The sequence below is a fragment of the Monodon monoceros genome, unplaced genomic scaffold (genome assembly GCF_005190385.1).
Source record: "Monodon monoceros isolate NGI ecotype Baffin Bay Population unplaced genomic scaffold, NGI_Narwhal_1 Super_Scaffold_19, whole genome shotgun sequence".
Lineage (NCBI taxonomy): Eukaryota > Metazoa > Chordata > Mammalia > Artiodactyla > Monodontidae > Monodon > Monodon monoceros.
In genome coordinates this window covers 57,160,370-57,171,067 of record NW_021703775.1, presented here as the reverse complement: position 1 = coordinate 57,171,067, position 10,698 = coordinate 57,160,370, and the positions used below count along the sequence as shown (strand labels likewise).

Sequence of the window (10,698 nt, the reverse complement as noted above, 5' to 3'; positions counted from 1 at the left end):
CTACCAGGAAAAGCCTAGGAAAGGCAGACTAAGGTGCCTGCCACGGGTGAAAAGACAGAAGAGTCAAGTTTCCTTTACTGGGCATCTGGAGGCTACAGAAGGTACCGGGATTCTTCCATAATGCTGGTCAAACTCAGTTCTGCTGTAATTGGGGCTTACTTGTTTGAAACTGTTGTGTTTTGGGTACATGACCTGGCAGGGGGGATATCGAATCAGTGTAAGAAAAGAATTGTGCAATAACTTAAGTGTATTTGGAATAAGATTTTGTGACAATCTGTATATTTTCATAGTTTTATGGTTTTATGACATCAATCACCAATATTTATTAGACAAACAAATACAACTAAACCAGTGCAAAGAGAAGATCTTGGTGCCCGCCTAGTCTCACTTTGAAAGGTAGAGAAGGAAAATAAAGAATCATTTTTACAGCACTTTAACTTTTGAATGGAGGTACCTGCTGACATCTTCTGTTTCTTCCTTCATTACATGCTTTTCTTTTAATTTGGTCCTCTTGAAAAGAATCAAAGTAGGGGCTCTCCAGGAGTTGGGCACAAGTTAACCTGTCATCTGGATTCATCCTCAGATACTCCTATGGAAGACGGGAAGAGCAAAGAAGATATTAAAAGAGGACCCTGTTTTGTTACTGTGCCCAAAAACTCTGAATAATAACTTGGTAGAGCAAATACGAGTTTAGAAAATCTTCAAGTTTGTATATTATCCAGTACTTGGAACTTGTTAATAACTGGAATTGCTCTTCTTTTGCCCTTTCAAAGTCTTTTGAGGGTAGATTTGATGAACATTCAATGTCTCAAAGGGGGTAAATGTAGGTCAGGTGCGCTTCACCAATGACATTTCTTTATCACTTGTCAAAGCAAATAGTTTGTAGGGCTCCACAAAATGTGGTCCCTAGGCCAGCTACATCAGCATCACCTGGGAACTTGCTAGAAATACAAATTCTTTGGTCCAACCCCAGGCCTAATGAATCAAAAGCACTGGGGGTGGGGCCCAGAAATCTGTGTTTAACAAGCCTTCAGGGTGAATCTAATACCTGTTCAAGTTTGAGAAGCCACCTGAGAATGGATTGGGCTTACAGGGCTTGACCTACCCTCCACCAACCCCTCAGGGGGTTTGCTAAATTGCAGGCGGGTCAGAACAACCTGTCCAGAACAAGGTTGGAGAATTAGACTTCCAGGACAGGGCCTGCAGAGTGCTGGGTTAGGGCAAGTCAGAGCAGTGAGACAGGTAGAAGGCAGGTGAGGTCCAGTGGAGCAGTGGTAAGGGCAGTCTGAGAGCTCAGAGGTGTCGGCCTCTGAGTCTCAGGGGGACTCATACTGAAGGAATCCAGCACCCTGGATAGCACCTGGGTAGTGACCAGCGCTAGCACAAAGGCTGGTCTACAAAGTTGACTCTAGGTCATCCAGATGGCTCTACTTTCTAGATCAGAAGAGTTTCAAACTGGGCTGCTTATCATAATCACCTACGGGGAGGCTTAACGATACAAATTCCAAGGTCCTATTCATAGAGATTCTGCTTCTGTAAATCTGAGGTTATTTATTGGAATGTATATTTTTAAAAAGCTCATTCTGATGAGTAGTCATTCTGATCAGTGGTATGGAAGTCACTGCTATAAATATAACTTAATTGGTTGTTAAAGATAGATACTCATACTAGTATCTCCATCCCTATACCACTAAAGGCTTTCAGCGTCCACACTGAATGGAAGAGGCACACTTTCTAGCATGGCCTCAGTTGGTCAAGCATGAATGGCATACTGGTCATAGATGAGTTTCTTCTGCTTTTTATTAGAATTTGTCCTTTGTTTGACTATCTCTTTTGGCCCTGGTACAGGGGCTATATTTGGTGTCTGCATGGTTCTGATTTTGCCTGATCTTCTACTGATTTTTTTAAAAAGCAATTTAAAATTTTAGTTAATCCAGTGTATCCAAAATGTTATCAGTTCAACATGTAATATTTTCAAAACTATTAATGAAACATTTTATATTCTTTTTTAAAGTAATTTTCATAGAAATACAGTACAGCTCAATTCTAATCAGCCACATTTCAAGTGCTCAATAGTAACATGTAACTAGTGGCTACCATATTGGACAGCACAGTTCTTTTTATTTTTAAAATTTTTATTTTATTTATTTTTAACATCTTTATTGGAGTATAATTGCTTTACAATGGTGTGTTAGTTTCTGCTTTATAGCAAAGTGAATCAGCTATACATATACATATATCCCCATATCTCTTCCCTCTACAGCACAATTCGTTTTTTTTTGTTGTTTTTTTTTTTGCGGTACACGGGCCTCTCACTGTTGTGGCCTCTCCCGCTGCGGAGCACAGGCTCCGGACGCGCAGGCTCAGCGGCCATGGCTCACAGGCCCAGCTGCTCCGCAGCACGTGGGATCCTCCCGGACCGGGGCATGAACCCGTGTCCCCTGCATCTGCAGGCGGACTCTCAACCACTGCGCCACCAGGGAAGCCCTACAGCACAATTCTTGATCTTCAAATTTAAGGAAGATCAAATTTATCCTCATAAATTTCCATAGTCTTGAATATACTGACTTAACAGTCAAATTTCATAATGAATGCAGAAGCATGGTGGTCTTCATCATGGCAGACCTTAATTATACTCTTTCATCTTCTACTAATTTTAATGGATATGTTAGAAAGATTACTGTTTAAACCACTGATGTTCCTTTAACTGTAATTATTTTACAGTTCCTTAACTATTTCAATGACTACATTTTTACCTTGGCATTATTTGCCCTACTGTCCACCCCTCCTAGAGTTACCAGCTTAAATCATTATGACTTGCAGTCAATAATGGTTATAATTGATGCTTAGGTACCTTCATGAAATTCAAAGCCACAGGATGCACATCTGAGAACTTTTCTTCAAGAGTTTCCTAAAAAACAAAGTAAAGCATTTCAATGTTACCTAACAACAAAGTAATGGATATTTTAAATATATTAGCATTAAGAATACTTTGGAGAAAGACCCCCTAGTAGGTTAGATTTTGAAGATTTTTTAAATTCATATTTTTACATAATTTTACACTACTGTATAGTGTAATGGGAAAAATTGAAGTTATTAACTTCAGTGTTTTGCAATTAGTGTTTGGTAAATGTTCGTGCTAAATGTCCCCTTCTGAAATCCTACAACAGTACCCTAATATCTACTTATAGGGATGCCTGATCTACTTACAGAAATGCTTTGAGCATTAATGAAAATACACTGAGCTGCATAATTAAGAGCACTATGGAAAGCAACAGAATGATGAACACAAAATTCAGAATAGTAAGGGGGGAAGAGAATGGGATTGAGGAAGAGTACATGGGGAGCGAGAAGCTTCCAAGTCAATGGCAATATTCTCCTTCCTTAACTAGGCAGCAGGTACATGTGAATTTGTTGTATTTTAGTCTTTAAATCAAACATGTTATATAAATAATCTTTTGTAATTCAACCTCTAGACTTGTAATTCAACTTTTAACCTCTTATTGTATTTGTTAAAAGCCTTAACAAATATACTAAAAAAGAAATCCAGTACATAAATCAAGGTATTATACGAAATAAATTTACGATGAACAGGGTGTTTAGAGAAGTTGGGACCACCTGAATCTGATGGTTCACAGGTGCCATAAATCATGACCTGGCTTTGCAGACTCTCCCCACCTCCAGCACAGCTGGAGCGTGGCACAGGCTTCCCCTGACAGTCCTTTCATTCTACAGGCAGAATCTAGATCATACAGAGTTTTAAAGATCATAGCCCAAACTTAGGTAACACAGGCAGGAAATCAATGACTACAGAGAGTAAGAGGGTCAAGTAGTCATTGGTAGGTTCCCACAAAAAGGCAAAGACCACAGAAAGAGTGTAGAGGTGATCATTGTGGTTTGCAGTTTTGATTTGGATACAACGAGGATCATTTTGTGGAATGACCTTCCATGTGGAAATATATGTTGTGAAAAAATAGTTTCTATTGATTTGAGCTTTGTTTCAGAAGCTGAAGAAAATAGAGAATGCATTTTTTTTTCAAAATAGAGACAACTATGATAAGTACTGTTTATGAGAAAATAATTATTTCAGGGCAAGGTACCAGAGTGTTTTGATTAAAAGTATCACGGGGGCTTCCCTGGTGGCGCAGTGGTTGAGAGTCTGCCTGCCGATGCAGGGGACACGGGTTCGTGCCCCAGTCTGGGAAGATCCCACATGCCGCGGAGCGGCTGGGCCTGTGAGCCATGGCCACTGAGCCTGTGTGTCCGGAGCCTGTGCTCCGCAACGGGAGCGGCCACAACAGTGAGAAGCCCGCGTACCACACACACACAAAAAAAAATAATAAAAAAAAATAAAAGGATCACGGTATTTATGAAGGAACTAAGCATACTTTCACTTCCAAATTTAAAATTGAATTAATCTTTGAATACATAGGGCAAGTAAACTTTTAAAGCATTCTCCTGGTTCATTTTATGTAGTTTTTACATAGTTTTTTTAACCTGTGTCAGTGTGTCGTAAAGAAAACAGGAGCCCAAAGCACAAACATTAAAGAAGAAACAAGTACCCCTTTAAAGAAAGTAGCAACACAAATAACAAAACACCAGAATCGAGCAATTTACCATATCTTCTGGTTCAGGAATACTGATGCCATGGAAAAATTGGTTACTTTTAAAGACAGATTGATGTCTTGGGATTAGTTTTCCTGTTAAATACAAACCACATAACTCATGAAAAATTTACTAAAATTAACATAATGCTTAAATGGTTAACTTCTGAGGTCCAGATGTGAAAGAAATACTGAGCCTGATCATTCCCTCCAGATTTGGGTGGAATGGGTCATTGCAAAAACATACCTTCTCAGGTAAGGTCAATGCTCCCAAGGAACTCTCTTTGCCACACATGGTTTGGTCTGCCATTCAGCTGCCACCAAAAGAGGAGGTAAGCAAGTGGTCTGGAGGGCTTTACACATATGATCCCATTTAATCTCATAACCATCTCACAATCGTTGCTATTTTTCATTTATACTGTCCCAGTCAGAGAATGAGGCTCAGAGGTTTGATCAGCTGTCTAAAGTCACACGGTCATTAGGTGACAGACCCAGGATTCAGACTCAGTCTAACATCTGCCTAATGTAAATTTCCACAACCTTGTAGGAAATCAATTAAACAGCATAAGCTTAAGGTGTGGCCTGTAGTGATACTCTATCCCACACTTTTCATGCTGCGGAATTCTCCAGCAGAATGTGTTGGGACCACACAGGGAATTGCATCAGACCAGACAGCAGTAGTTCCCTTGCCCAGCAGCCATGCTGCCAGGAAAGCCTATGGGAAGGGATTAATAAACACCCATCACTTTGTTTGCATCCATGCTGCTGGCGTAAAGCTGCAGCTGATCTTTTGGGTTATGTTCTCTTCCAACCAGGTGGAAGTAGACAAGTGCTGAGGACGCTGCATCGTGATGAAAGCTCATGAAAGAGAGCATTTGAGTCCATTCTTATTCTGCACTTAACTAGTTGTAGGACTTTAGGCCACTCATGGAAGCTCCCAGAGCCTCAGTTTCCTTATTGGTAAAACCAGGCACAATGAAAAATGTTATAATGTCCTTAATGGGCTTTTCTTAAGACTGAAAGAGATGGTGTGTGTGAAAGTAATTTGTAAATTCTTAAGTATAAAGAAGCAGATTTGAAGAGTGGCAACAGAGGCTGTATAGCCTGCAAAACCTAAAATATTTACCATTTGGCCTTTTATAGAAAAAGTTTGCTGACCCCTGTGCTAGAGGAAAGGGGAAAATTCCTCTTTTACAGAGGATAGAAAGTGCATTTGAGTAAATATCTTTAGAGTAAGCTCTATGCAGCTGACTCATATCCTTAGCCCTATCTTAGGCTGATAAGGTAAGTAAATGTATAGTTTATTCCACGGCTAATTGACTTGACTTGGAAAGGCATCTGAAAACTCCTCACTGACAGAAGTTATGGCTCTACACATTAAGAAAAGGGTTGGGCTTTGGCTACAACCCAGAACAGCCATCCTGAGTAGCACTTTGGAGAAGAAAGAAAGGTCTTATTGTTCATTACAGTGACATACCACTACTATAACACTTTAGCAACTCTGTAAGCCATAAAATGCAACGTATACCCAGTGTTCTGATTATCAGATACAGTTGGTCCACATCTGATTTTCCAGGCCACAGTGGCTGGCCTGTCAGGAGCTCTGCAAAAACGCAACTGGTAGCCCATACGTCGACTGAAGAACCATAGTGGGTATCTACCGCAAGAAGTTCAGGAGAGGCAGGAATGTACAGTGGAGAAAGAACAGCCTTTTCAATAAGTGGTGCTGGGAAAACTGGACAGGTACATGTAAAAGTATGAGATTAGATCACTCCCTAACACCATACACAAAAATAAGCTCAAAATGGATTAAAGACCTAAATGTAAGGCCAGAAACTATCAAACTCTTAGAGGAAAACATAGGCAGAACACTCTATGACATAAATCACAGCAAGATCCTTTTTGACCCACCTCTTAGAGAAATGGAAATAAAAACAAAAATAAACAAATGGAACCTAATGAAACTTCAAAGCTTTTGCACAGCAAAGGAAACCATAAACAAGACCAAAAGACAACCCTCAGAATGGGAGAAAATATTTGCAAATGAAGCAACTGACAAAGGATTAATTTCCAAAATTTACAAGCAGCTCAATAACAAAAAAACAAACAACCCAATCCAAAAATGGGCAGAACACCTAAATAGACATTTCTCCAAAGAAGATATACAGACTGCCAACAAACACATGAAAGAATGCTCAACATCATTAATCATTAGAGAAATGCAAATCAAAACTACAATGAGATATCATCTCACACCAGTCAGAATGGCCATCATCAAAAAATCTAGAAACAATAAATGCTGGCGAGGGTGTGGAGAAAAGGGAACACTCTTGCACTGCTGGTCGGAATGTGAATTGGTTCAGCCACTATGGAGAACAGTATGGAGGTTCCTTAAAAAACTACAAATAGAACTACCATATGACCCAGCAATCCCACTACTGGACATATACCCTGAGAAAACCAAAATTCAAAAAGAGTCATGTACCAAAATGTTCATTGCCGCTCTATTTACAATAGCCCGGAGATGGAAACAACCTAAGTGCCCATCATCGGATGAATGGATAAAGAAGATGCGGCACATATATACAATGGAATAGTACTCAGCCATAAAAAGAAACGAAATTGAGCTATTTGTAATGAGGTGGATAGACCTAGAGTCTGTCATACAGAGTGAAGTAAGTCAGAAGGAGAAAGACAAATACCGTATGCTAACACATATATATGGAATTTAAGAAAAAAAATGTCATGAAGAACCTAGGGGTAAGACAGGAATAAAGACACAGACCTACTGGAGAACGGACTTGAGGATATGGGGAGGGGGAAGGGTGAGCTGTGACAAAGCGAGAGAGAGGCATGGACATATATACGCTAACAAACGTAAGGTAGATAGCTAGTGGGAAGCAGCCGCATAGCACAGGGAGATCAGCTCGGTGCTTTGTGACCGCCTGGAGGGGTGGGATAGGGAGGGTGAGAGGGAGGGAGATGCAAGAGGGAAGAGATATGGGAACATATGTATATGTATAACTGATTCACTTTGTTATAGAGCAGGAACTAACATACCATTGTAAAGCAATTATACCCCAATAAAGATGTTAAAAAAAAAAAAAAAAATAAGTTCAGGAGGTTGGTACCATCTTGTAGCGACATAATCAGTGTAGGCATCTCCTGGAACTGCAAATGCATCAGTCAAATCAGGTGGGTCACATTCTCCCAAGAGAGGAGCTACTCCCAAGAGCAGTCAGGCATTCAGATCAGCTTTAGTAATTCTCAGAAGCCACGATACTCCTAACAGTTCATGCAGTGAGGCACTAATCGAGTAAACAGTACTCAGATAGTAAATTCACCTTCCCCATACTATGTATAAAATAGATAAGCAATATACTGTACAGTACAGGGAATTACACCCGTTATCTTGTAATAACCTACAATGGAGTATAATCTGCAAAAATACTGAATCCCTATACTGTACACCTGAAACTAACATAATATTGTAAATCAACTATATACTTCAATTAAAAAAAATTCAACTTCCAAAGGTACCTTAGCTAGTTAACATCTATATAATCCTAAAAAGAGAGGACCGGGGCGAGGGGGTAGGGAGAATTTCTACAGTGTAACTTCAAGTATAAACCAGCCTCCCAATGCATTGTCAAGTCACCTGTGTTTGGGTCCTATCAGGATACTGATTATGTGTATGCCCCCCGTGCAGTGTGTCTGTTGTTAATGCATGTTTTTTGCCTGCTGCACAGCTCTAGATTCAAGGAGACATTATTTGTCCCCCTTTCCCTTGGTTCCTCCCTCTCTCGGATGACTTCTTTTTTCTCAGCACTGTCTCTGAATCCTCTCTGTCATTTTCTGTTTACTCTCCTCGTGTCATCAGCTCCACGAAGTTTTTCCCAACCACTCTAGACCACGTTAATATCTCTCTCCAGGGAACCATCTGCCCTTTCGCTTTAGTACTTTATTGCCAGTCATCTTGTATTATTCTTTTCTTTCTTTTACTTCAGATTATAAGTGCATGAAGACCAGAAATGCATCTTGTAGTTCTTTTCCTTTCCTATGGGGCAAAGTACATAAATGTGACATCCAATAAATTGTAGTTGATCGGATGGAGGTGAAGTGTGAACTGATGTACTGACTAAAAGGTTACAGTGAAATTTCCCTTTTTGAATAATAACAATATAACAATCAGCATACATTCAGTATCTAAAGTAAGAATTTTAACTGTATCATTTCATAATCATCTGAATTGGATAAGTTAGTAAAAAATTGCTACTTACTCAGAATTCGTGCAAACCCAAAGTCACAGATCTTGATTATTCCTTGCTTAATTAGAATATTTTCAGGTTTTACATCTCTGTGAATACACTGTAAGAAAATATTTAATTATTTCCCTGAGTCATCAAGACAACGAAGCATAACGAACATTTAACTATTAGTTTAAATGATAAACAAAGCCTGTGAGATAAACACAAATATGGTTTTCCTTCATTTTTCTAAAAACTTAAATTGCCATTTTTTTCATTTGTAAATCTTATAACAAAAGAAAAAAAAGTTGCTATATTAGGAAAGAAATTAAAATAATTATTGGATAGGAAAACTGAAAAAAATATTTTTGAGAAGGCAGTATCATATAATTATTTTTTCCACTTTTTACTGAGCCCTATTTAAACAGTAAGAGGTAAAACCCTGAATGAGACAACAAGGTCCTACTGTATAGCACAGAGAACTATATTTAATATCCTATGATAAACCATAATGGAAAAGGATATAAAAAAAGAATATATATATATGTATAACGGTCACTCTGTTGTACAGCAGTAATTAACACAACCTTGTAAATCAAGTATGAGGTAACCCTGAACGAGGTAACACTCAGAGTGCTTCTAATAAGAACGGCTGCACCCCAAGAATCACAATGCAGGTTGCACAAATATTGCAGATTGGAGAAACTGGAAAAACGTTTGAATGACAGCAAAAACAAAATTCATTAGAGTGACCATCTTATTTATCATCCAGCTCTATTAAGGATGTGTGAAAGGGAGCTCTATTAATTACTACGCGAGGACAACAGGCCACAACTGTCCTGGGCAAGCTGGGATGTAACGGTCACCTATTAACAAGAGATACCAAATATTCGGCCTGAGGGGATGAGTATCCCCAACTAATCTGCAACCATTAACAGCTTTCTTGAAACGTGACCACAGGATGCTGTTGGAGTTGCCCCTGGGAGAGCGGGTCACCAGCGGGAGGCATTCTCCCCTCCGAGTCCTCCATGTGTGGAGAGCTTACAGCTTGCTGCAACACCCCAGGACCCTGAGTGAAGCAGGTGCTCCTTCCTGGATGTGAGAGGGCTAAGCTGGGGGTGTGGGTGAAGGTGGGCTGAGTGAGCCCCACTCACTATTAGTCCAGAAATGGCTATTCCATGCTGTGGATGCCCCAGGAGAAAACAACTCAGGCCCTATTCTTCAGAACTTTAGCTTTCCAGGTTATCCTTCCTCCAAAGAAGCACGTAGATAAAAATGATGTTGCTCTTCTTGTACAACTCAGCCCTCATGCAGAGCTCTGAACTTTTCAGAGCACTTCTACATGAATTAGTTCATCCTTGCAACAATCCTGTGATTGCAGGTGGCTACCGACGGTCTCCGGATTAAGTGCCACAACAATCAGCTCTTTCTGCCTCACTTCTCTGTTGTGCTGTCAGTCTCTTGAAGTATTCCTGTCAAATTGACAATTTTGAAATAATTTTTTTTTTGCTTCTATAATAGCTATCTAAAAAGAGAAAATGTTGAACCCTAAATTCATTTTGGGTCACAAAAACGGCACTGGTACTAGAAGCTTGTTTGTATTGTCTCAGTTACTGTCAACTGTCTCATAATTTGTACAACCAGCAGTTAGAAGAAACTTTTTAAGGCCTCTTAAAAGTCCTAAGGCCCTAGATATTAATTTTTAAAAATACATTGTTATAATATAAGCCAGCATAGTTTTCATCCTACCTTTTAAAGCAACACATTTATGAAAACTGGATTAACACTTTGCATCATATTCACCTATAATAATTAGTGATTTAATAAGAATAGGTTATATCCCTCAG

General features: G+C 39.4%; 1 protein-coding gene across 1 annotated transcript in view; it reads right to left on the bottom strand.

Moving 5' to 3' along the window:
* Window positions 1-433: 433 nt before the first annotated feature.
* The window catches only part of CDKL4 (cyclin dependent kinase like 4), a 50,758-nt gene continuing 40,493 nt past the window's right edge, over window positions 434-10,698 (bottom strand). Inside the window, 6 exon segments of the mRNA XM_029232150.1 lie at window positions 434-589; window positions 2,855-2,911; window positions 4,618-4,700; window positions 6,133-6,283; window positions 7,729-7,775; window positions 8,885-8,972. Of these exon segments, the coding sequence (XP_029087983.1) occupies window positions 434-589; window positions 2,855-2,911; window positions 4,618-4,700; window positions 6,133-6,283; window positions 7,729-7,775; window positions 8,885-8,972 (582 nt within the window).